This window comes from Chlorocebus sabaeus, chromosome 18 (genome assembly GCF_047675955.1).
Source record: "Chlorocebus sabaeus isolate Y175 chromosome 18, mChlSab1.0.hap1, whole genome shotgun sequence".
NCBI classification, from domain to species: Eukaryota; Metazoa; Chordata; class Mammalia; order Primates; family Cercopithecidae; genus Chlorocebus; species Chlorocebus sabaeus.
Window position 1 is genome coordinate 45,507,085 of NC_132921.1, and position 27,277 is coordinate 45,534,361.

The 27,277-nt window shown below is 49.1% G+C and overlaps 1 protein-coding gene across 44 annotated transcripts in view; it reads left to right on the forward strand.

Annotated features, from left to right (window-relative positions):
* Window positions 1-1,040: 1,040 nt before the first annotated feature.
* The window catches only part of CELF4 (CUGBP Elav-like family member 4), a 318,992-nt gene continuing 292,755 nt past the window's right edge, over window positions 1,041-27,277 (forward strand). For 23 of the 44 annotated variants that reach the window (XM_073006366.1, XM_037982942.2, XM_007974213.3 and 20 more), the window contains exon 1: window positions 1,041-1,722. In XM_073006366.1, coding sequence (XP_072862467.1) covers window positions 1,437-1,722 — 286 coding nt within the window. In that variant the 5' untranslated portion in view covers window positions 1,041-1,436. The remainder of the gene's footprint in view (window positions 1,723-27,277) is intronic. The other 21 variants (XM_007974219.3, XM_007974221.3, XM_037982957.2 and 18 more) reach the window with 2 other exon arrangements.

Sequence of the window (27,277 nt, forward strand, 5' to 3'; positions counted from 1 at the left end):
CCGGCCACCGCGCCCAGCGCCTTCCTCCCCCTCCGGCGGGCGAGCGGGCAGGGGAGCCCGACTCCTACCTTCCTCCCGCCAGCCGCAGGCTGACCGGCCGCGCTCTCCGGGGCGGGGGAGGCCGCCCGGGACGGGGACCCCCCACCTTCCGCCTTCGGAGGCGGGTTGGGGGTCGGACCCCGAGTCTCTACTCCCCGTCCCTCGGCCCCCCGGCGCGGCCCGACCGCTCCCAGCCCCATCCTGGCAGGTGGCTCGGGTGGCGGTAGGTGCCGGGCGGGAGGAAGATGTGGGGCTGCTCTGTCAGGTTGGGGGTGCGAGGAGGAAAAAAAAACAGAGAAAGAGACACACAGAGAGACAGGGAGAGAGCGCGCGCGAGAGAGCTCTTGTCTATAGATTTATCCACATAATATATATTTATGTAGCTTTTTTTCTCTCGACACTGATGAATGCGCGCTCGGATTCCCGGCCGGACTCCCTCCAAGCCGGCTCGCTTTTCTAGTCTAAATAAATACATAAATGAAGCCAGATGGAAGAAAAAAGCGCCCATTCCACCTCCGCCGCCGCCCCGCCCGCCATCCCTGCCTTTGCTTCGCCCGCCTGGCGCCCTAATAGAGCATAGCTTGGTGGATAAAGCCCCCCCGCCCCCCACATACCCACAAGAAAATAAAAATCACTGTTTTTTAAATACAAAAAGTTACACCTGCTGCTATTACAAAAAGAACCCCCAAAAGGCAAAGAGAGGAGGCCGGCTGCCCGGCTCCTCACAGACACCCGCTCCCCGCGGCCGCCGGGCCCGGAATCTCAGCGCCTCCCGAAGAGCCATGCGCCTGGCGCTATTTATAGCCGGGGGCCGTCTCGGACTGTACCACCGCCACGGCGCGGGGCCGCCGACGGGGGAGGCGCGGTGGGGCCGGCGCCGCCCCACGCCGCCCTGCCCCCGGCCGCCGCCCGCCGCGGCGCGAGCCCCCACAGCGCGCCCATTCCCGGCCCCCCGCGCCCTCCTCCGCGCGCGCACACTCGCCGCCCCCACCCCTGGTCTGGCTGGGAACTTGAACCGGTCCAGCCTGTTTAAACGGAAAGGACAGAGATCCTGTCTGTTCAATGTAAAAAAAAAAAAAAAAAGAAAAAGAAAAAAAGAAAAAAAAATCAGATCAGACCGAGAGAGAGAGGAGAGAGAAAGGGAGAGAGAGGGAGAGAGAGAGGGAGGGAGGGAGAGAGAGGGGGGAGAGCGGAGAGAGAGCGCGAGCGCGAGCGAGCGAGAGAAGAGGAGAAAGAGAGAGAGCAGAGAGCGAGCGGAGAGCGAGGTGTAGAGAAACCGAGGGGGAGAGAACCCGAGTGTGTGTATGCGTGTGCGTGTGTGAGCGCGAGCGAGCGAGCGAGCGAGAGGAGCGAGAGAGTGCGAGCGAGAAAGAATAAAAGGAAAGAAGATTTTCTCTATGTATATAAAGATGGCCACGTTAGCAAACGGACAGGCTGACAACGCAAGCCTCAGTACCAACGGGCTCGGCAGCAGCCCGGGCAGTGCCGGGCACATGAACGGATTAAGCCACAGCCCGGGGAACCCGTCGACCATTCCCATGAAGGACCACGATGCCATCAAGCTGTTCATTGGGCAGATCCCCCGCAACCTGGATGAGAAGGACCTCAAGCCCCTCTTCGAGGAGTTTGGCAAAATCTACGAGCTTACGGTTCTGAAGGACAGGTTCACAGGCATGCACAAAGGTGAGTGCACCTTTCCCTCCCAACTTTGCCGGGGAGCAGGAGCGGGCGGGCCGGCCGACCGGCCGGCCGGCGACTGACAAGCGGCTGACTGAGCGAGAGGAAGCCTCGGGCGGGCGCCGTGGAGGGAGGCGCTCGGGCAGCGGAGACCGGAGCTGGGGTGCGTGGGGAGCTGCTCGCTGGGGCAAGGCTGGGTTTTGGGCGAGGTGCTGATAGGAACGATGCCATGGAGAGAGCAGTGGGCGCCGATGAAGAGAAAGAGAGAGGGGATCGAGGAGACGGGGCTTGGGTTTTTGGGTACAGCGACTTGAAAGATTGGGATGGGGAAGGCTGCACCGGTCGAGCCCAGGGCGCTGAGCGGACGGACTCTCGGGCTCCTGGCCGGCCGGGGACCGAGGGTGCTGTCCATCGCCGTGGTGCTGAAATACTAAAGGAGATGATCTCCTCATCCTTTGCTCCGGGCCAGAGTAGCAGGAGCGCAGCCGTCTAAAAGGGAGAGAGGTGACAAATTCAAAGAAATATTTTTATTTAAATGTAACAGTAAACTCTCCCTGTCGAGCTGTGTGCCTCAATAATCTGATTGTGGTGTGAATGGTGGTGTGTGTTGGGGGTTGGGGGGGTGGATGTTTGAAGGAACCAGTGATAAAACCTAAGGCAAGAATTAGCAAGGAACCAGCCATCCCCTGGGTGGAGTGGAGGTCTGGCAAGCCTGGATAGTCCCCTTCCCAGGAAAGCGGAGCTTTGGGAAAAAAAAATATGTGTGTGCGAGATTTGCATTTTGAAAGGTGTACCCTAATTTATCCCAAACTCAACATGCAGAGAGCTTTATAGTACATTATTTTTCCCTTGAAGCGATCATTGACAGTGAGTGCTTGGGGGAGGGGGAGAGAGAATAATCAAAGAATTAAAACCCAGCAACTTTTTAGGAAAGTGGTCATGGGAATTGTCTGCAGCCTGCCGTTTTCTCCTTGTTTTATTATCTTTAAAGCAGAGCCCCAAACGTGTTCAGTTGTAGAATGTGTGTGGGTGGCTGGTGGGTGACGAAATTAGCCCAGTGCTCCGCTTCCTAACAGTAATATATAGGATGTGCAGCGGGGATGAATCGGTGCTGGAGCTATGTGGGCAAGTTAAATGCTTTCTGAGAGAGATTGATCGCCAGGCAGGGAAGGAGCACGGGGCTAAGGAAGTTGTAGGGGATGTGTATGGATGTTCCGTTTTTAATAAACAGTAGTGTGGAGAGCCGCCGAAGATGCTGTTACAGCTGGTGGTTTTAAAGATGAAAACACACACACACACCCACCCCCACATAGAGAGCAGCCTCATCCTTGGCCACAAATGGGCTATGGACACAGCTGATCCTCCAGCACATTAGGTGCAGAGCGCGGAGCTGTCTGGCTCTCTAAGCAGCAGTGATTTTCACTATCACAACCACCCTCTTTCTTCAGCCCTCCCTTCGTTCGAATACTAAACAGAGCTCCAAACTCTTCATAGTTGGAGTCCCAGAGAGCAGTTTTTATTGGCTTTAGCATCTTCCAGCTTGCCTGCTGAGGAGTAAATCTTAAAGTTAATGGCATGTTGAGTAACACAAAAACACAGCAGAATGGAAATATACTGGGTTTGTTGGGGTGGGGTGAGGGTGGGGGCTGTAATGGAGAGAGAAACCAACCTTTATCCAATATGGAGAAAATGTCTGTCTGTTCAAAAGAGACATTGGAAAGGTGGAATGAGGAGGCAGTCTTCAAAACAATATTCGAAGAAAAAAAGAAAACACTTTCTTTTTCCTCCCTCCCTCTCAAGTCAACCATATCTTTGTAGTTTTTTCCCCTTCCAATCAAGCTTCCTAGAAGCTAATCAAGGTTTGTATCAAACCTTTGTTATTCTGAATGTCCTCGTTTTAAAAAATAGTAATAACAAAAATTTTGAAAGCATAGGTAGGGAAACCTTTTGCCCATCTTAATGATCAGTTTTTGTGGTGATTTAAGATTTTAAAGTTAAAAAAAATCAGAACCCACTAGAGGCAAAAGACAGTTGTGAGGAGCTGGGCTTCATATGGCATCTGGATTAAAGCACTTTACTTGCTTCTTCATTTCAAATGAAGATAAACTTTAACAGTATTCCTTGGTTTCTTTTCTACAATCCCTGATATCATCACTTCGTTTCTGATGTAATTTGGACTCTCTCATATAATAGCAAAGAAGTAGAATTTTCATCATTTGCATTAGGGAGATAGAGAAGGTTATCATTATAATATATATAATACATATATTACATATATTTTAGATAGATAGATAGATAGATAGATAGATAGATAGATAGATAGATATCTGGCCAGAATTCCTAGGACAAACAAAACTTCATTTTCTAAATAATTTCTCCCCTAAACTGTCTCAGTCAGTGGCAGGCAGGCCCAGTGGCTCCGGCATACTGGGTTCCTCGTTGTCGCAGCTCACCCTTCGGAGCCTGAGCATATAATTTTCTCAGTGAAACTTCCTACCTCTCCATCCTTCTGATTTTTATAATTGAGGTTGGGTCACAATGTCCCTAATAGTGCTTGCAAGCTCTCAGAGAGCTGAATAAATGAGACCGTTTCCGAGGTCTGGTTTATTCAGTCCTAGAAGAGTTTAAACTCCTTCTTCATTGATGCAGCCTGATTTATTAGCTAATCCTGATAAAATAAGCCTCCGGCCACCTTAAAAAATTACTCGCTTGCCATTGGTGATTAATTACTGTTAAGTTGAAAAGCATGATGAGGCTTGAGGAAGGAGGGTTGCATTTGGTTTCTAGATTTCCCCATCTCTAAATTGACAACATAAGGTTAGGGATAGAATCATGCCTTTGTTAAGCCTGGTTTCAGGGCATATTTGTGGCTCTTGCTCTCCCCTTCTTTAATTTCTAACTTCTAATGAATCATATGGGACAAAATTGAGAGACACAGGACACTGGCCTCCAGTTTGGATGTCATGTTTATGTTATTGGCAAAAAAAAGAAAAAGAAAACGGAAGACAGAAGGAAAAGAAAAAGAAGTAAAAACTAAATTAAACACATGAGATTTCAGGTGGGTCTCCATTTGTTGGCCACCTGCCATTTCAGATATCTAAAGAAGGAAGGAGTTCTAAGGGTTAATGGAATACCTGCCATGCGTAGAGTGCACCTTAAAAGGCAATTACTCCAGTCAAATTGGGAGTCTGTGGAGGAGGGAGTGGGTGGGTGTTGTGGAGCAAACCCAGCCATATCAGAGAAAGGCTGTTGGGCTGGGGAGGCAGCAAAGAGCAGCTGTGGACTGGGGTGATTACTATAAAGGTAAATTTACCCCCTGGAGGCCAGAAAGCAATTGGAGAGAGGGGTATCTGGGTGCTACGCAAAGAGAGAAAGGAAGAAAAAAGCCTAGAATTAAAATTTAAAAAAACAACACCCAAGGAAGAAAACCGAGTTTAATGCAAACTCTCCGGAACAACTCAGAGTCTTCTTTTCTCCCTCATTAGAGCACTTTGGGAAAGATTGTTTTTCCAGGCTCCAAAGAGAAAGACATTGTACTACTGATTAAAGAGAAAAGAGACGAATTCCTCGGGTAGCAGCAGAAGTGAGCTGAGGGCCAATTTTACCCCTTCTTGTAAAATTTTTCTCCTCTGGAGAAGGGAACAGGTCACCCAGTAGTCCAATTCTTCCTTTCTCTCATTTTTAATTTATTTCTGTTTTCTTCTTTTCATTTCCTGTAGAACAAAAAGAGGCAGTGATTGAAGACACATATGTGCACACATACCCATACTTGTTAACACTCACTTACACAGTGGATCACACATGGAGAAATCAGCAATCCGTTCATAACTTTGGTCCTATCTAGCTGGATAGGAGGCAGCAAAGACTGAGTTACTGGGAGATATAAAGACTAGTGCTCTCTGGATAGCCATATTATAATGCATTATCTTTGAAGTCATTTAAGTCCAATTTAAGTGGTATTTAGTATAATATTTATGAATTAATGTAATCTAAACATAGGACTGTCCCCAAAGGTTTAAACAGCCTTTACTACTGATGTGTGCTTGTTCCCAGAGCCTGCGATGCATTTTAATCTAAACAGCCAAGTCCACATCATAGTCCTTCTTGTTATCCAGTCAGAACAGATCTGTGCCTGGGTAAGCACTCTGCTTTGAGATTTTCTCCGTTGCATGGAGGAAAATATACTCTACTAGCAGCCTGGGGGGCTCTCAGCCCAGAAGCCACAACTGCAGGGATTTTAGCCCCTCATACTTACACACTATATCCAGAAGGAGGGTGGAGACAGAGTAATAGAATCTTCTGTGGATTTAGCTCCAGAGAGTGTATCATTTTAAAATACACTCACCACTACATGCACAATCTTCTATTTCAACTACACCTGAATAGGAAATGCCTAAAGCCCCTTGATTTGGGGTTTAGCTGTGAGAAAGAGGAAGGACGGGGGTATGAATATGTTTTGGGGATTTGTGACCATCTTCATAAAATTATGTCTTGTATTTATGTTTAAGATATAATAATTCTCAGAACACTGAATTTCCACCGCTTGACTTTACCCAAGATGGCTCGTTGTTTTGTGGGGTTTTGGGGATTTTTTTTTCTGCTGTAGATAGGTGATTTAAAACTGTGGAGGTCTATGTGATTTCCATTTTCAAATGAGTCTAAGAGACAGTGCAGCTGAAGTATTAGCATGGGCATGAGCTCAATTAAGATGAACTTTTTAAAAATTACTTTGAAAAATAAAAATTCAGTTCTGTCCAGGGGAAAAGGCTGACAGAATGGCTGGGTACACACCTATAGCTTTTAAAAGAAAGATTTGCCTTGTCAGAGATACGGAAAACTGAATAGCCATAATCAGAAAACAAGAAAAGCATTTTTTAAAAAACAAGTTTCACCAAAGAAAATGATCAATAGCAATCATTACAAACGTAAAGCATATCAAAGCAACAATCACCATTAAAACAAACTCCAAAATCCAGATGTTGATAAGTGTCCTACTTAAGAGCAAAGAAAAAATATTGGAAAATGATTAGCTTATTTAAGAGACTGATGGTTATTTGCTGCTTATGCATAATTTCATTTGTCTTTTAAACAGACTTCCTTGGAATCAACAAACACAGAGATAAATTAATACACACATATGCACGTATATGTTTCCATGTGCAAGCATGACTAAGCACATCCCACACATATGGAACCAGGGCTGGCCTAGATTTCAGTGCAATTCAACAGGGAGATGTTAGCAACCTCCCTCCCATCCCCAAGCACACACAGTTTTAATGGGAATTCTAGATTGGGTTGAAATAAGCCCCTTGGTATACTTTCACTCCCTTCATCACCTGCTCCAATTGGCTTGATGTTTGTGGCCTCTCAAACACAACAAAATAAAATCTTTTATTGAATGAAATCATAGCCATAAAACAACGCAAAGGAAAACAATGAGAAAACTGCATGCCATTGCTATGCCCCCTACACACTCATGTAGTAAAATTCTTAGAGTTCTATCAGGGAGCTCATGTCCCAGGGTATTGCCACTGCCCAGTGATCTTGCCACACTCCAGCAACTTGATCATGGCCATTATCATCACTAATATTAGCATCTTCCTCCTCATTATTACAGCGTCTATATCAGGAGGGAAGAGGGGCTTCTGAGTGAGGCCTTGGAAGATATCCAAGATACCACCTTTTTGCTTGAGAAAAGAGCTGGTCTCAACTTTGCCTCTGTCCAGGGCTCACACCTTCCATGTCATCAGGAGAGGGTCAGTTTCCAAACTGACCCAGGAGGGATCTCACCTAAAGAGAATCTGGGATAAGTAGGCTCTAGAGGACAGAAATGCAACAGAGAATAAGGCCCAAGGTTGCAGGCAGAGAAGAAAAAGTGAAAGTTGTAGGATCAAAATGCCAGCTAGAAGCTGGGAGTGCCCGTTTACAGTGGCTGAAACTGCAGCAGCTCTTGAACTTGGAAGGGAAATCCCATGTGACATGCAGAGAGAAGCTAAAGGGTGTGAAAACCTATGTGTCTGTGGGTAGGAGGAGGGAAGATGCTGCAGCCTGTGTGGGTGTTGGAGTGAGCATGTGTGTGTGGATATACACACACAGAGAAGAGATGACAGATGCAAGTGGTGTGGAGATGATGTTAGGGACAGTTTAATCTTGCAAGGCTATATGCAGGATCAGGAAGAAGGGTGATGGAGAAAAGGGGAAAATCTGGAAAAAATGATGCTGTCCTCATCATTACATACATGATCCACCTCAGAATTCCTGGCTTGGATTTGTCAATGATTCAAGTCCCAGTGTGAAGGTGTATTTTTTGTTTTATCTGTCGATATTCCCATCCAGAAGTTCTGGTTTGGAGGAGTGTTCCATCCTCATTTCCCACCCATCACCTTTTCAAGGCTAGCCTGCTTCTGCTCACCCACTGACTCATTTTAGCAACGACCTTCCATCTGGAATCTGAGTGGCCTGCCGCAGCTAATTCCCTTCACCCACTGCATTTCCCACCTTATTTACTGCCCCTTGGTACTCCAGGCTACTTTCCTTTTATAGTGTACACACACACACACACACACACACACAACCTGACCAGCTCAGTCAAGTCAGGCCCTCCAAGCAGAATACTGCATTTTACCTAAATCCAAGCAGGGCGTGGCAGGGAGCCGGTTGCCCTCCTTTTGGGCTCTCTATAACAAGAGCAGAAAATCCACTCCTTTTACCTCTTCCTTTCCTGCAGGCCTGTAGATACACAGCCGCTCCAAGAATTGCAGAAAGCATCCAGTCCTACCCAAACAGCCTAGTGGAGTAGAACAGAGCACCCCCCCACCCCCCACAATTTCACTGAAGCCCTTTCATCATCTTTCCTCTCCTTTTCTGTCTTCTCTGCTATTTAAGATATCCACCCAAACCCCAAAGTGGGGCCTGAAGGAGATAAGTGTTCCATTTGGCAACATAAGAGAAGTTAAAGGTACCAGAACAGACACATACACACACAAAAAAAAAACAGTTACACGGGTAGAAAAAGCAGCAGAGGAATTTCCAGTGTTGATGTACTTGCCCTAAGAGCTTCCTCCATCTCCACCCATCAAGTTCCCCACAGCCCTAGGTGGGTATAAAGCCCAAGCCGCAGCCCTACTCACAGGAACAAAGAAGGAAGTCAAGTAGGAAGCCCAGGGTGATTGCCTTGATTTTTGAGTCCTCAAAAGTAGAAGGGGAATTAGTGGGGCATGGTGGCGCAAGTCTGTAGTCCCAGCTACTCAGGAGGCTGAGATGGGAGGATTGCTTGAGACTGGATGGAGGCTGCAGTGAGTGGAGATCACACCACTGCACTCCAGCCTGAGCAACAGAGTGAGACCCCGTCTCAAAGAAAAAAAAAAAAAAAGTAAAAGGGGATGTTTTCAGGACCATCCATTTATAGGGTTTCTCCCCTTTCACTTGTCCACATTTGGTTTCTCTTATTCTTCCTTGTATCTCTCCTCTAGCGTGAGCTGATTGAGAATTTCAAACAGAGTGATTCCCCGCAGCTCAGCTCAGGAACAAATCCTATGTGGCCATCTGCAAGATGGAAATAAATGGGTGCCCTCATGGAGACAGACATAGTCCTGCTTCTGTGGGGACAGAACAGCCAAAAATATTGATCAAACTCAGGAAAAAAATTGATAATGAACTGGCCTCCAACAAGAGCTTAATTGACAGAGACTTCCGAAGGCCAGCTCTGGACAATGCATAAACTGACCGCAATGTTACTTTATTGCAATACACTCTGCTTCAATTAATTATCACCTTTGTTAAGAGTGGCTACAGATCAAAGGTTTCTAGATACTTAACACATCTTTCGAACAAAGCCCCGATGTATTAGGCTATTCCACAGCTGGCCAGCAACTCAAGCTAGTTTCCCATTTTCTTCCCTGTTAGCTGTAGGCTTCCTCCTCTTTGTTAAAGACAAACACTCCTTTCTGCACAGCCACTGTGTCCAAGGACCAGGATTGTGAGAACTGTTGTCCTCTGAGGGCAGGGTGCTGCAGTTCAGCAGCTGTTCCTAAAATTACACAACTTGGTTCACCCTTGAATCGATCTGACTGAAATGGGGAGTATCAGCAGAAGAAAAAGGAGTTTCTAGAAACACAAAAGGGGTGTGTGTGTGTGCATGCGCATATGCACGTGCACAAGCGACTATGTGCACATCCACATAAATATTATGGGATCAATACATTTCACATCCGCTGCCCACACCTCTTAACTTCTCCCTCCCATCTCTTGAGCACCTGTGCTACTGTCATATTTCACACTGAGAAATGCTCACAGCTGAAGCGGGCATAGATGATGCTGTATTGAACTAAGTCATTGTTTGGATTCGGTTGTGGAGTCTTGGTGCCCACTGAAGGATGGTCCTTGCCCGGAGTAGTTAGTGCCTAAAGAAGCCACTTCTTAAGATGTGACAGGAACCTCACTCTCTAGAGTCCCCAAGACCTACAAACTGACAGGTGACTTACTTGAAAGCAACCCTTGGAGTCGTTCTAGGCAGATTTGAATGCCATACGTGGCTGTTTGTTCATTATTCTAATTTAATGATGCAGTCACACCTAATTAATCCATGTCTGGTTTATTCATACACTATGTCTGAGGATCCAAAAGATCTCTCCAGCTAGCCAGTTTCCCTTTACAGGGACAAGCAAGGGGGCATCCCTAACAAGTGAGGCTGTCTGAGTTCAAACAGGATGGGATCACTGTAGACCGAACTGATAGAGGCACTGACCCTGACACCACCTTCCATGCAGGTAGGCACGACAGCAGTCACAGAGATGCACAGCAATGAGGTCTGTGTGACCATGCAAATACACACGAGCACAAAAAGCATGCCTTTTACTATAAACCTACACAAACCCATTCCCCTCTAAAAGTTAAAGGGCCACATCTCACCATGTAATCAATCAGGCCTGCTGGCATGCCAGGCTTTCATATGATTGGAAGTTTTGGTGCAGAAGGTTGAGAGCCTGAGGTCAGTAAACTTCCCCTCTCTGGTCTTTAGAAAGTAGAGCTGAATTAACTGTTGCCACTGTACAGATAGAGACTGAGGCTGAGAGTAGCGTATGCCCAAAGTCAAGCCTGCAGCATGGTCTTCAGCGCACCTCCCAGTGGCTGGTTCTGGCCAGACTGCTCCCAGTGAGTGCTGTCTCTTGCCTGGCAGGTAAATTGAGAGAATGAGGCATCAACCTAATAATATCCTTATAAAGCCAAGCCTCCTTGCGCAAGTCCTCGGAGACAAGAGGCATCTAAAGATCAAACACTACATCACAGTGTATTTGTAGGAATTCTCTGATTCTGCTACCTCCCTATAATGCCGTAATTGACTATTTGATCAGCTCTAAAAGGGACGGTGTTCAAAACAGACTCTCACACACACACACGCATACACACACTCACACACACACTTACATACATGTGAACACTCTCGCATACACACACACATACATTCACCACACAAGCATATGCGCACACATTCTTTTGCATACCACGTGCCACGGTACCCACACCAGTTCATGCAACAAAGGTCAATTTTCACAGGGGATGCTTGAAGGTGAGTGAAAAGCATACACCTAAGATTGTATGTGCCCTTCCGGTAATGGGCTTATCAATACCTCTTAAAGCAATGTGACAGCCAGCCCAGAGTGATTCAGTTGTGTGGACAAAGGTCAGCATATAGATATCCATTATTAATAATATCAATATCTTGATTGACCAATATAACCAGAAACTGTATCATGTCGCCATTGATGGGTGAGGCTGGGAGGACTCCACAACAATAGCCAGAAATTATGCCCATGTAAAATTAATCATATTGACTGGTTCTAAGAATATATAGCGAGGCGAAGATCTTGGGAGAGGTTGTCATGGTGGGAGAGGGGGTCCTTGTTCCCAGAGGCTTTATGGTTTTGAACTCCTGCAAGGAGACCGGGGAAACAGAGGCGTCCCTGAGTGACCGATGAGAACACTCTCCCTCATCCGGCCTTTGCTTTTCAACAGGGTGGGGTGGAGGAGAGGTGTACTCTGAACAGGAAAAGAAGGAAATAGGATCCCTTAACCATTATGCGTCCAGCATATCCGTATCTTTCTGTCAAATCAATACTTGGCTTGGCTTGGTCTCACCGGATGAGGCACAGAAAGCATACTTGCCCCACTGTGTAAAGAGGTCTCTCTCCAAAGGGGTGGCATAAGCCTGAAGTCATGTCCCTTTACCAGGGTGGGATATACTGGCTCCAGGAGATGCCAGTGTGCACTCTGCAGCCTGGGCATCCCGGGAAGAAAAGAAAGGCCTCCAATCAGATCAATCACTGTGATTAAATTCTTGGGATCAGCAGAGCCAGGGACTCAGGGTGCTGCCCTGTCAGCATTGCTGGTAGGGTGGGAACATCTTGGATTTCAGAAAGCCATTTCTCACTGAGGCTTACTTTCAGCCCCAGTGAGTGAGAGGGAAAGCCTTTGCTTGAAATTCTCTTGGGGCAGTCCTGGACCCCTCACTCTCTTGCTTATAAGAGCCCTGTCTCAGGACGTCCCTGTCCCTTCTTGGCAGCCATAGATAACACCTGGAAGGGTGTCCTGGGGAAGAAGTGAAAAGGAGAGAACCCCCGTGTCTGGGCAGTCCTCAGAATGGAAAGAGGGCAGTCAAGAAGTGTCTCTGGTGACAGCCAAAGGCCCAACAGGCTTTTTGATCATTCCGTTTCTCTGTTTTCAGAGTTGTCAAGGCAACGAAAAGGGAGCCTGCCTTAGAGTCCAGGCCCCATGGTGGGCGTGATGATGAATAAGAAAGGGGCTGCTAAGATGGGTGGTGGGGGATGCCTTTGATCCTAAAGGAGGGCAAGCAAACGGGGCCTGGCTGGATGGGAGATGGGGTTGCTTGAGGTAGGGTCCTCCCCTTCTCATAAGAAACAGCTCAGGCCCCAGTTGTCGGCCACATCCCACCCTCTTTGATTTGCTCTCCCACTCACCCAGGGTCACCAAGAGGCAAGAAGGTCCCCTGGCCTCTGTGGAGTCAGGGTCCCACCTAGGTGCTCACACCCAGCCCACGGGACCAAGAGCCCTGCGGGTCACTGCCGCTCCCTGCCCAGTACACACAACCCAGCCTTCCTTGCAGAGCCCCAGCCCCAAGCCTGCCCCAGACAGTTCCCAGGCCCCCAAACTGGCTCCCATCCCTGCCCAGGCTGGGCACAGCCTCAGAGGGTATATGGGGAGTGTGGGTTCTGGCACCAGCATTCAGTCCTCCGCCCAAAGTGTCCTCTCCCCTCCTCAGCCACAAAGCCTGGCTCTAGGTAGCTCTAGGGAGAACAGCAGAGAGCCCAGAAGCTAGACCACCTCTTTACACCTTTTTCATACCTGGGGAGGAAGCCCCTAAATTGTGTGTTGGGAGAGGGTTCCTCTTTCCTCCAGCTGTCACCTGCCCTCTGACGGTGAGACGAAGAACTTCTTACACACACGCTGCGGGCCCCAGTCTGAATTGCCCAGCTCCCGCAGCAGCCCAGGCCCTGCCTCACCCCAGGAGCTCCAACCCAAACCTCTCCCACACCCTACCCCTAACCCCGGCCAGTGTTGGCTGCTCCTTCTGCACAGCAGCTCCCTGCATGGGTTGGGGACTCTCCAGGTCATTTCCCTCACTTGACAAGCCAGGCCTGAGCCTGGGACACCAGCAAAACAGGGAATACAAAGCCAGAGAGGAGGATCAGAAAACCCAAAAAGTATTGTCATTTCTGTATCCATGTGAGTTTCGTTTCATTTCAAAAATTAATAATTACAGGATGTGATTTAGTATGATTTTTATTCTTAATTCCATATGTTGGGGGCTTGTTAGCAAAGCATCAGAATCTTTTGCATACTTGGGGTCTGACATGGGTCCAACTCCAAACTGCTGTGTCCCTGAACTTCTGCAAAGGAATCTCCAAATGCCCTCCACAAGACACACACACGTGGCACACTCACATGCTAGGTGTGATGAAATGAATGAGCCTGGGTGGAGAACCCACAGATTAGTGATCTGGGTGCACTCACCACCCAGGTCCAGCTGAGGCCCCAGTAGAGCAACTTAAGCCTAGTTTACCATCAGAGTGACAAAGACACAGAGTAAGACTGGCTTATTTTCAGGTTCATTTTCTTATCCAATTAAAAAAAAATCTTTTTGTTGAAAAATAAGACCTTCATCTGTACTGTCATCTTGACTATTTCAATAAGCAAATGATTAGATTTATTTTAGAGTAAATTCTGTTGCCATTCTGTTGGGCAAGTTTGGAAATCCCCCGGAACGAGGAACAAATGGCGAAGCCTGGGACGTGGCAGCTGAGTTGGGTCCCCAGGGGAAAGAGAGGAACAGCAAGTTAAAGGGTGACGTCTCGGTGCAGGAAAAGCATGTTGTTGAGCTGTGGTGAATGACTACTGGGTAGATCAGATCACAACAGCAGCTTAGGCCTTAGAGCAAGAGATCACACTCCTGACCAGCCACACACCAGCTGCAGAGGACACCTTTCCTCTAGGAGACCCCAGCTGAGATAGGTGGGAAGCCAGGCAGGAAGGGCCATACATGCAGGCTGAACCACCCAGCTGGAGCCAGCAAAAGCCAGGCTCTTGTACCCTTTGGGTTCAAGTTCAAGACCCCCATCTGCCCCTTATGCCATCACCAGGGCTTTGGTTTGTTTTTCCCTTAGTCTCTCAAGTTTCTCAGCAAAACATTAACTTGGAATGTTCTGACCTTGTCTTGGCTGAGCCAGTGATTAAGAGGGCTAGTCCGCAGCAGAGGCCACACAGCCAGGAGGAGAGCATCCCTGCAGACCAGCCAAGGCTGGAGGAGGGGCCTGCTGGGGTGAGAGTTGGGGAGTCACTGAACCAACTGCCATTGACTTCTGGGATGCCCCCATCCCTCTCTACACTTACCCTCATCATGCAGAGGCAGGTTTCTGCAGAGCAGGGAGAGGGTAGGAAATTGTAGGCTGTGGGGGAGACATACCATGGCCCTCTGCAGGAACTCCCCTGGGTCTGACAGGGGAGACAAAGGCCTCCCTCATGGAGGTGCAGATTTTTCAGGTGCCCTGAGTGTCAGGCTCTGTTCCGACAAGGTGGGGGACCCGCTTTCACTGCCAAAAGATAACTTGAGATGTGATAGAAGACAGCAACCGCACAAACATAAAACTGTCCCATGTAAATGCCATGTTGGGGGAATGTGGGAACCCCCGAAAGATGAGTAATCAGGTAGGGGCACTGGCTCTGAGCCAGATTCCCACATAGAGAAGGACGGCATAAGCCCAGCCTGGCAGATGGGAACGGGACAGAGCAGGAGGGCTGGAGAGCTGACAAGTCGGGGAGTTGTGTTTTGTTTCTTTCCATTGTGTTTTGTTTTTGTCCCTCTGCAATGAAATCTCATTCTCAGAATGGTGGACAAAGGAATTTCTCATTTTGAATAAATCTGGACCTGCCGCCAGCCTGGCTGAGGGAGAATCAGTCAGGGGTGGGTGGGTGTGTTGCTGTTACTCCGAAGAAGTCAGTGACACATGCCGAACCTGCCAGGGCTGTCCTCACCTGCTTTGGGGCTGCAGTGTCCTTCAGCTGTCCCAATTGCAGCCCACTTGGGCTGAGAAATTACTCATGGAATATTTAAACCCGTGGCCATGTTTGCTGTCACCAAGGCAGGCATCCAGATTGTCCCCACAGACTCACTCAGCTGAACGTCCCGAACAATAAGCTATAGGGTTCCAGGGGCTGGAATCTTCCCGCACCCTCACCCTTCCTCTGCTCCTGCCCCCAGCACAGGAGTGGCTGGATGGCAGCCAGGCCATGGGGATGAAGCTGGGGACAGAGTTTCCTGGGGTGACACTGGTCTTGCAGCTGGAAAAATATTGGCAGGTCCCAGGAAGAACTGCCCCCATTGTGGACAGCACACCAGGGCAACGTCCTGAGCAGACATTTTTTACTGCAGGAGAACAGTGGAATGCGCATATTTCTCCCATTTCTGGAAGAGAAACTTAGCCCAGGGGGGCAGTCATGGATGAGGTGGCCTTTGGGGCTGGCTCTTTAGGGGAGGGAGAGTCCCCTCTTGTAGGCCTTCCACAGACCACAATCCCTGGCATCTTCCTGACCCCAGGGATTTCTCAGGGGAGAACAGAACTGGGCTCAGTCATAGAGCTGGAGTGACCGAAAAACTCAGTTCCCTGTGGGGATATGGATGTCACTAGTGTTGGTCTTCCAGTACCCTCCTAGTTCCCAGTCATCCAGTCTCTACACTCCCCACCCCGAGTCCCAAACCCCAACCCCAACCCCCAGGCCACCAAACCAGGACTGAGGACGCTCAAGCAACGGTACCCAACCAAAAGTGACCTCCTTTTCCTAACATTTCAATATCTTGCCCCTTGCTGGTCTGACAAATCAAACTGGGCAGATGTGTCCCTGGCAGCTAATGGACATTATTAATGTGTTACCATCTCTGTTGCCACGTGCCTTTTAACAGGGACCTTTTAGAGCCCAGTCCTTAACCCAAAGAAACATCTCTAATCGGGGGGAATGTTCTGGCACAGGCCAGGCCAAAAAGAGCCAGCGTGAGGCAGGGACGCCTCTGTCTACTGGGAGGCAGCAGAGGTCTGCCTGGCCTCGAGTTCCGTTGCCCAAGCAGACCTCCACCTCCCCTGCTGCAGCAGAGAGGGACCCAGGCAGCCAGTGGACGGGCTCATCTCTTTGCTGGGCTCCCAGTGGGGCCTGCGGATCACAGAGACTGCCATGCCAAAGGTTTAATCAAATATTAAACATGGTCCGTAAACTTAAACCAACGTCATATCTGGAACACCACGTCCCTCCTTAAGAGCGCCTAGCTCTGGGGAAATTTCAGCTTAGCTTGGCCTGGGTGCAGGGCAGGGGCTTCTTAGTTCATGCTCCCTTGGGGGCAGGAAAAAGAGGAGGTAGGCAGGGACCATGGCAGGGGTGAGACGTGTGGCTTTCCTCCTCCATTCCATTATTCATTTCCCCTGATTTTTATCTAATCTCTCCCTGATTGTCCTGGTGAAACTTAATAGACAAAGTGAATTTTTATTACATCATCAATATAATCTCCAGCTAATCAGCAGACACAGGGGCCACCGCAAGCCCTATAGCTCCTCATCTGGCTTCATAAATAGTAGGAACAATCACTGCCAAGCCCAACTCTTCCAGCTCCTCCCGAGAGGCCCTCTCCCTGCTGAGCCCCCTCCCCAGACCTATTCTTGGGGTTTCTTTCTTCCCACGGATCCCCCCACCCATTGGGCCACATTGCCAGTTGATGGAGACATCTTCCCCATTAGTATTTTTAGTTTTCTTCCTCCCAGCTTCAGCTGTTAAAATCACAAATCTGGGGCTTGTGTTTCGAATGCCAAAATAGCCTAATGTCGACTGATTTTGATTCTACTTTTCTCTGAGCTGGGACTATGATATGTCATAAGATATTATGTAATTGTGTGGATCACAGGACATACTATCAACCACGTTATATACCAGATTAAGTGATATGTTATACTGCACATATATAACCTATATATAAGAGTGTTTTAGTCATTTAAAGTTGAACCATGCATCTTGTGCACTGTATCATAGATGTTAAATTATGTATTTTATTTATATTATAGTATGCCTTCTATTTATATAGCATTTTAATCTGAAAAAATACTTTCTTATATAGTACCTCTTTTTATCCCTATTGCAACCAGGTACAATTGATACCTTTTTTATAAAGAAAAATGAAAAAGGGATCATGAAGGAAAATTACAACCTGGTCAGATCCTGCCAGGATACGGCAGAGTGGCTCGGCTCAGGATGGGTGCCAGGAAGGCAGGGAAGGGGTCACCGGTGAATCAGGGATCGGGGCAAATGTGTACCTGCTGACCAGGCAGGCAGATTCATGAGGCCTGGCCTGCGGGGCAGCCCCTGGCCAAAGGGCGACCTTCATTCAAGGAGTAGGAGGTTTTTTTCCCTGTCTCAAACCTGCCCAAAGTTAAATGTGCAAATGAGTGAGACTAGGCCCATGCAGTAACAGGAAGCTGCTTTCTCCTCTGCTGTCCAGGGTCCTGGTCATACTGCTCTAGGATGGTTTGGATTTCAGAAAACCAGCAAATGCCACTTACAGTCAAATCCTTTAGATAAAGTGAGTGATGAGGCTAATAAATCTGGCTTTGGGCACCCACAACAGCGTAGACTGTTTGGGAGAAGGGTACTCTGCTTCCTGCAGACAATCAGGACCAGCTCTTGCAGTGACTGGCCCCGCTTCACCAGTCACCCCTTGATTCCTGAGGGGAGGGCTGTTTCCACACATCTGTTCAGCAGGTGGTCCGCATGTGTCTGGGGCTCATGCACAGGCCCCTCCAGCTTGGCCCTGATCATTGAGGCCTGGATGTTGCAGGGCTTCTGGGGGTGGGCAGTGTTTAGTGCCTTGGACACTGCCTGCTGCAGAGGTAGCTGGCACACCAAGGATGTACTCCACATAGGAGCCACATGCCTGGGTCCTTGCCCCACCCTGGCTCCGGCTCTCCCATGGACCAGTGTCCTCACCTCCTTGCTCAGAGCCTGGGCCTTCTGTTCTCACATCACTGCAGCAACACCTACTCAACCCATTGCTTAGGGTCATTGTGAGGATCATATGAGAAGGGAAAACACGGTATAAAAGTTAAAATGTCCAGGGTCACTGTCATGCATCAAGGGTCAGCACCCCTATCAGCACCCCCATCAGCTCTGAGGGTCCGGCTCACTCTCAGAAACAGAACATAAGGGGTGGCACAAAGGCCAGAGGATGGGTGGGAAGGAACATTGGCAGTGCACGTACTACAGGATAGTGACACACACACGGACTCTCATTTGTTTTATCTCATCACATCCTCGTGATAAAGCTTCGACAGAGATGTCACTGTGCCCCTTTGAATGCCAAGAAAATGGAAACTCGGAGAGCAGTAACGACTGAAGTTAGATACTCCCAGATTGGTCATATGCTCAAGCCGGCCACACTTCCTTGACTGCACGCTCCCTTTATGGAAGTAAATAAAAAGATCATCTCTTACATCTCCCTCATTTTGCAGATGGGAAAACTGAAGCCCTGGGACATTACTGGCTAATGTTTTCTTAAATTATCACACACTGTCTTGTATGGAGGATCTGAAAACATACACAGAGAGAGAGAGAGAGATGTGTACACATTTATGGAAACACAGAGATAACTCACACAGACACACCCTCATACAGATATACACATACACAGAGATTCAAAAATCAGTACACACAGACACACATAGGAACACACTCAGAAATAGGCATTCATACAGATACTCATATATGCAAGCACACACACACACACTCAAAAATGCAGATACATTCACAAGCACATTCATAGACACACACATATAGCAACATTCTGGCACCCATGAAGAAGTGCACATAGAGATACACACAAGGATCCAGATACATACCCTCACACAGACACACACACTCACATGCCACTCCTTAAAGACAAGGCTTAATTAACCACAAGGCCAGAGACACAATTTATCCACCTAACTTGTTAGCAAGAAGTAAAAGCAGCTGGTTTGGAGAGTGAGACGACAGAGGCCCAGCTTGGAAGGGAGGCGGGAATACAGGGGCCCCATAAAGGCTGTGGCCAAATCCTCATTAGAAGTCAACAAATAAACAGAAGGCATTTGCTGAGAGCACTCCCCCTGCAATCTCCCTTCTGCGTCAACCCACAGGATCTTGGCCAAATTTCTGTTCATCTAACCAAGACCAAAGGCAGGACCTGGAGAAATTTTGGGCAGGCTTTCCAAGAGCCACCCAGCCCCAGGCACTGGCTATAGACAGCTCTCATGTAGATAAGGGGAGGCCTGTGAGCAGAAGAGGCAGCCTCCAGCAGGTGGCAACTGGGAAGGAAGGATGGGAGCAGGGTAGGTCTACAGCCGCAGCCTCTCCTGGAGACCAGCATTCAGGCTACCTCTGGCTGTGGCTGAGTGAGAAAGGTTTTTATACACCCAACCCTCAGCCATTCACCCAAACCTGCTCCAGCCTGGGAGGCTCCTGTTGGCTCATGGGAACACATTTGAAAGAGAAGGTGGCCCTGCTCAGCTGTATTAAGAGAATACACACACACACACACACTCACACACACACACACACACACACTGAGCAAAGGGGTAATGGTGGTAAGGAGTTCACCAGGGAACAGGAAACCCATGGTTTTCTTTTCTTTAAAATAAAATCCTGAGGATCCAGGAATGAGTTATCTGTTTCCTCCATCTGCTGGATAAGCTGACCATTTGGAAGCTGAGTCTGTCCTGGGATGATGGGATAGCCTGCTTTCGCAGTACTCACTTGAGCTACATGTGCTGGACAGGAGACATGAGGGGTTGTCACTGGAGGTACTGGATGTTTTGCCCCGTCCTGCATAGACAAACTGTGCCAGGCAGCTGCAAGAGGTGAGGCTTGGTGGACACCTCTGGGGATTATGACACCGTGCAGGCTGTGGTGTGTCTGCTAGAGGTGTGCCATGTAGATTCATGTTGTAGCCATGGGTTTTGCATTACACTGCATCCTGTGGTTCTGCTGGAGCGTGCACGTGTGTGTTAGTGCTGTGTGGGTCAGTGTGTGTCACGTGTGGGAGAGCTGTGTTTTCTACACTGGTCTGGAAAGAGAGGGGAGGATGCCCAGAGGGTTGTCTTCATTCCTCCAAGGCTGCAAAGCTCCCTCATCCTGGGACTTGCTATCTGGCAGAGCCCCACCCTTTCCCTCCCAGCTCAGGGTCCAGAGGTCTCTCACACCTGGACCACGTCTGTCCACAGCCTGAATGAAGTGCTCTGAGTCTGACCAAGATCCTGGAATCGGGAGCCTCTTACTGCAGCTGCAGGGAGAACTGTATGTGTATGTGTGTGCATACATGTGCGTGGGTGCGAGTATGTAGTGTGCACCTGCCCACACACCACTTCCAAGTGAGTACACTTCAATCCCAGCCTGTGAGACCTGGGTGAGGAGATGAGGAGATGTGCGGACGTGTATGCTCATACGTGCTGAGTGTATGCAAGTGTGTGTGGGCTGTGACGGGCTCGGGTGGGCCAATTTTTAGTGACAGATTGTGTGTACGTCTATGACTACAGTTTCTACCAAGTGCATGTAAAAAACAGAAGAGATGAGTCCAACTCCCTGGGTGGGCACGCCTGCAGTTCTCTGCAAATGTGTGTGAGCGTGGGTGTCTTTTTGAGGGGCCTCTGGCCAGTTGTAGGGGAGGAGTGTGGGAAAAGTATGTGGGGAGAAAGGGCTCTGCACACGTGTGGTTGTGGGCAACCTAGTTGGGTGGGACGCTAAGTCAGACAGTGTCCTCCAGAGACCTTGCCACTTTCTTGGATGCACGGCTGGGCCATCTGTGGCATCTTCTCACATTCTGCCCACAGATTCCCTGGGAGACCGGAAGAAGAGGGGGTCAGCTCCCCAGAAGGTAGCCTTGAGGTCTCTTCTTGGAGACAACTGCAAGTGCAGGGCCATGTGTGTGTGTCTCTCTCCCTCTCACACACATATATGAGAGGGGAGAGAGAGACGGGGCAGCTACAGGAAAAGAGAGGCCCCTGCCCCACCACCTCCATCCAGACTGGAGCAGATGGTGCTCAGACCCTACCAGCGAGGCCAGAGGCAGCATTTGGAAGCAACGTGTCCTGAGGGAAGGACCAGAGTGGGGCCCGGGGAGATGCTCTCTGGCCAGATGCATCTCTGCTCTCCTGGGCCTGTCCTTCTGTCCAGAAACGCAGAGCTCCTGAGCCTAGCCTACGTATCCAGCTACAGATGTTTTCTCTCTTTGCCTCATCTCTGGGCCCCCTGGAGGCTAAATTCAGCTACTTGGGGTGCAGGCACAAAGGCAGGCCATCCCCAAGCCTGGCCCCAGCCCACCTCTGGCTCCAGCTTGAGTCATTTTGCTACTAGGCAGCAGGAGGAAGGCCAGTCCTGCCTGCCCAGGAATGCCGGGATCTCAGGCACAGATCTGGTGGTTACCCATTCACTCATCTGGAGGCCCCACCACTCTTGCCCCTGAGGACACTACCCCCTCCTCACACCCAGTGTTTGGCTGTGTGCCTTGCCCAATGCGTCTGCAGCAAGCCGCTGTTGGGCACTGGTGCCCTTAGTATGCCCAGTCTTCCTGCAGCGGAGGCCGGACCCTGACCCTTCCCAGCATCTCCGAGAACACATGTGTCAGAATCTCCTGGGATTCTGGTAGGAAACGAACCTCCTGAGCTCAACCCCACACTTTTGAATTCCCTGAGGATGAGGCCAAGGAATCTGCAAGTTGGAAAGCAGCTTTAGGGGTCTCCATGCATGTCATGCTGTCTGTCCCTGGAGCCCCAGGGTCAGCTCCCTGTCCAGGTTGTCAACAATGCTGTGGCTTCCTCAGGCCTCAACCAGATACCCTCCTGGGTATCCCCTAACTTCCTGTGGCTTGCCTCATGGCCCCTGGGGCTCAGCTTTCTTCCCTAGGGAAATGACAGCCTACAGTTTTGGAACCATCTGCTTATGTCATAAAACCGATTCCTTAGGCTGTTGTTATAACTGTCATAACAGACATGTCTTCCCCACTTGCAGGAAGTGGATCCCAATCTCACACTCTTAAATTCTCATCCTCATGTAGTTACACAAGCACAGATACACTTACACACATACATACGTGCAAGCACACACACGTACCCACATACAGGCCAGCCAGCTCCGCTGGTGACACATTACATGCAAGTTCTTTGTGTTCAATGGTGAAGCTATTCTGTGCCCAGCTGTGAAGTCGTTCCCCTGCTCAGCACCTCACGCAGATTCCCAGATCCTCCCAGCGCCCATTCAGTGAGGAGTGGAGGCTCTGAAAGCAGCACAAGCACCGTGTAATGGGCAGCACTGAGGTCCAGCACCGCAGCTCTGCTGACAAGCTGTGTGAGTTGGACAAATCCCTTTACCTGCTGGTCGGCCTCAGTCTCCCTGTCTAGCAAACGGGAATTTACACCCTGCCTAGATGAGCTGCTTATGAACATGGAACGCAGTGATTTCGGTGGAGCATCTGGCAATGCCTGGAACGTGGTGAGCCTGAGATAATTGTAGCTGTTGAACAAATGGAAAAAAAAAGAAGTAAAAGAGTTCATGACCTAGGACATCCCTGGCCTTGCCGCTCTTGCCCTTACCTCAGCCCTCCCTTCCTGGGAGGTAAGTCGCATCTCTGCACCTCTGCTCAGGCTCTTCCCCACCTGGGGTACCCTCTTCATTCCTGCTTCCCCCAAGCCAAGGCCTGCTTCTCTGCACAGACTGCGCCGAGCCTCCTCCAGGAAGCCTCTAACTGCTGCAGCCCCATCAGTCTCTCAGAGTCCCCCAAGCTTCAGCCTCCCCGGAGCTTCAGCCTCCCCACCCAGCGGCACAGACCATGTGGTAGCCTCTCTCATTCATCTGGAGGGAATGGAGGGGCCATCAATTGGTCCCCAGAAAAGACCAGTTGCTTTTTCAATACTAAGTTTATTGTAAATAGTTTCATTGTCAATAGTATTTGTCATAGAAAAAATAAACAAGATGACAATGTAGCAAGAAGAGGACACCCATATTCCCACTCCCCAAAGGGAGTGAGCCTTTCATTCTAGTCCAGGAACTCCTTTGAGTAAGTCACTGGGCACCTGTGGAGCTCCATTTCTTCCTCTGGGGATGGAAATGAAATGAGTCACCTTGAAGAACACTTCCTGTTTCACAGCCTCTAACCCTATGATGTAAAGTTCATGCTGGATTTAGAGTTCAGATTCCAGGGTGGTGCAGCCCTTGGGGAGCTCTTGGATGCTGGGGATGGGAAGGCATGGGAAGATTTGAGGGGTTACTCAGAGACCACAGTCAAAGGTGCTAAGTTCATGCAGAGACTGAAGAGTTAAAATGGAGACGGGTGTGATGGGAAGTCCTCATCAGTACTGGGCTCTAACCAGGTTCAAGGCAGGCAGTGGTGATGCCATAGAAAGAGCACTGGATCCAGAGCCCAGAGACTTGCGTTTTCATGTCTGAGAGCCAGGCAATGACCAGGGGCCAGGCATTTCATTCCTGGAGCTCAGAGCGTCTCCTAACCTGTAAGTCAAGAATAACAACACTGGCTTCATGAATTATTATGGCAATTAAGTGAGAAAATGTAGAAACATCTAGAATAGTTTTGTATAATGGTAATAATCATAATCACAATAATAAGAGAGGAATTGTTAACATGTATTTATCATTTACTGTATCCCCAGCATGATGCCAAGTGCTCTAATGTGCTATCTCATTTAATGTTCCCAGTTTTCCTAGGAGAACATTTCAATTTCTGTTTTACAGACAAAGACACAGAGGCACAGAGTTTAACTGCCCTAACTTCCCAGGGCACAGAGAAAGTAAGTGGCACAGCCAAGATACCCAGCCATGCTCCCAAGAGTCATAGGCTTGGGGAAGAGCGCCTGTGCCTATTTCGGTTAAGTACCCACATCCAGGGAGTAGCAGATCTTCATGACTGGGCCTCAACTTTCCGTAGTGTAGATGCCACCATGGAAGATCAGAGCAGCCAGCTTGTGAAGTTCAGTGGGTGCACAGCGAGCACTCAATAACGAGTGTTTATTTATTGCTTGTGTTTACAGCTCTATTCCCAAAGTGAATTGTTTGTTTAAGTAAGGAGCATTTACCTTTATTACAGTCATTGGTAAATAAAATTATATTTGCATTTCCACAAATATGTATGAGTTTAATTAGTCTTGCAATTCGTACACAAGAGCCAGTCCAGGAAACACATTTATGAGCTCCCACTTCTACCCTAGGCAGAAGGCCTTCTCCCGCAAACACCATCAGGATTAAATAACTCACTCATTCACAAACAGTTACTGATCACCCACTCTGCCACTGCTGGAGTCACAATGATGACCATGGCACAGAAACCTCTGGGTCTCCTGGAGCTCACATTTTCATGAGGAGAGTCAGATGATAAATTAAAAATTAAAATTAAAAACCTGATCATAATTGTTGTGCTGAGAATTAAAACATATAGGTGAAGCGTGACTGGGGCCGCTGTATACATGTGAGTGGGGAGGGCTCCTCTGAGGAATTGACAGTGAAGCCAAGATCCAAACAACAAGCAGACATGGTGGGAGAAGGCACTTCCAGCAGAGAGAACAGCAGGTGCAAAGGCCCAGAGGCAGGAATGGGCTTTGTGTGTTCAAGAGACAGGAGGAAGACCAGTGTGACAGGAGCGTCCCGGGGTAATGGGGAGAATTAGCTGGGAGGGGCTGGTGGGGCAGGTTGTATCAGGCTCGGCAGGGGTGTCTGAATTGTTTTCTAAGGTTAGCAAGAAACATTGGAAGAGCCATGTTCTGATGTATGTTTCACAGAGATCTTTCAGCTGCTGTGTGGAGCCAGCTGCTACAGGAGAGCAGACGTGGAGGGGGACAGCCAGAGGAGCAATGATGGGGCATGGATTAAGAAGGGCAGTGAAGGTGCAAGAAACAGATGGGGTCAGGATGTGTTTGGGAGACAGGAGTCCCAGTACTTGTTGATGGATTGGGTGTGATGTGGGGAGAAAGAGAGGAGCCCAGGATGATTTGAGGCACTCAGTGCTGAGTGGGGCCATTTACTGGGAAGGAACATGTTTTAGGGATGGATGATCAAAATTCTGATTTGGCCTTGCTAAGAGCAGGGAGGCCTGTTAGATGTCCAAGGAGAGGCAATCGGAAGGCAATTGGATATATGATCCAGGAGCTCAGAGTGATGATCTGGGCTGGAGGTATAAATTTGAGAGGCATCAGTATGTCATGGTATTTAAAGTCATTTATAATAGAACAAATTTAACAAGACTTCCTAGATGTGATTATTGTTCCTCCTCAGTGTGGACTGAGCATCAATTAGGTCACAGACTGTGTGATGCACACTATGAGGTCATGCATGCGTGAAGCTTGGAACAGAGGATGCTGGGAGTCCTCCTTCCCCATGCCCCCACCCCACCTCCAGGCAGGTGCTCACCCACGCTGACACTGCCAGTCCTGCCAGCCCTCACTTTGTCATTAATGAATGAGATAAAGGAAACTGTTCCTCCTGCCTCAAATTGTCCTGCACCATCTAACAGAACTTAGCCCGGGTCTGCCCCTCCCATGCTCCCACCTAAATCCCTCATGCTGTAGCTTCATTCCCTCCAGCCCTTGCCAGGGCCACTGCTGCTGCCCTTTCTTGGAACATCTTTCCCAGGATGCCAAGGTTGCATTCCACGCAGCAGGGAGAGCGGGAACTGCTGTCCAGGGGTGAGTCAGCCAGATTCACAGTGGTGATGTAGGTCGCAGAGCTCCCTCCTCCCTGCCCCACTGCTGCGGCTGGAGCCTTCCCACCCAGCCTGCTCCACGATCCATGTCCTTGTGGCCCACATATCCCGACCCAGCCACCCCCGCCAGCCTGACCGTGCAGGCTCGTTTATCTGAACACCTAGAAGGGAAGAGCCCCTTGGGAACTTCTCTTTGGCCCCCAGAGCCACGACCAAATGCCTAAGGCAGACCGCTGGCCTGTTTTCCCTGTTTTAAAGTAAAAAATACGATAAAAGCGACACACAAAGAGAGATGCTGCTGTTTTACTTACAAATGAGAGAAGTAATCATTCCCCCAGGTACCTGGGAGGCTGTGGGCTGGGGCCAGGGAGCCAGTGGGCGGGAGGATCCTAGGGCCATAGGCACCCTCTCCACATCCTGCTGGGTGCCAGCAAGTGAGCGAGGCACTTGGTCCCCACCCCAACTTCTCTCACTCACAGACATCCCAGAGCCAAGCCCTCCTTCCTTGTCACCTTGAGAGATACTCAGGGGTCTGAGCCCACTGTCAGGAGGGTAGTATTCAAATGCCCTGGTAAAGAATGACGGGGTGTCTGACTGCAAGGCTAGGTGGTGACAGAGACAGCTACGCACACGTCAATGCATATGCACTGTTGTAATTGAGTAGTTATTAATAAAGCTATGTCTATTGTCCAGCTCTCTAATACGCCAGGCCTGCGCTGCCCATGAGACCTGATCATCACCTCTCTCCATCCTCACAGCAAGCCCATGTCAGCATGGCCAATTCGGTAGCTAACAGTGGCGTGTGGCTATTTACATTTACATTTAAATTAACTTTATTCCAATGTAATTTAAAAATCTGTTATTCAGTTTTACTAGCCACATGCCCAGGGTTCAACAGCCACAAGTAAAGAGTGGCTACAGTGGTAGATAGTCTATGCTGTCTACATAGCACATTTTCTGCACGCCAGAAAGTTCTATCAAACAGTGCTGAGAGCATTGGATATGCACGGACTAACAAGAGTGCATGAGTGAAGACACATACATAGGCGTGTGTGACTGTCACTGGAATGTTCATGCATGCATAGCACAAGAGACACAGCTGTGCTTGTGTTTAGGCTGTGTGTGTGCACGTATGTGTGTGCATGTGTGTGTGCGTGTGTGTGTGTGTGTGTCTTAGAGGTGCCCAGTCCTTGTCCACCACCCCAGGCATCCTGCTGCCTGAAGGAATGTCAGGAACATGAGCTCTGGAATCAAACTGTCCGGGTTGGAAGGTGGGCT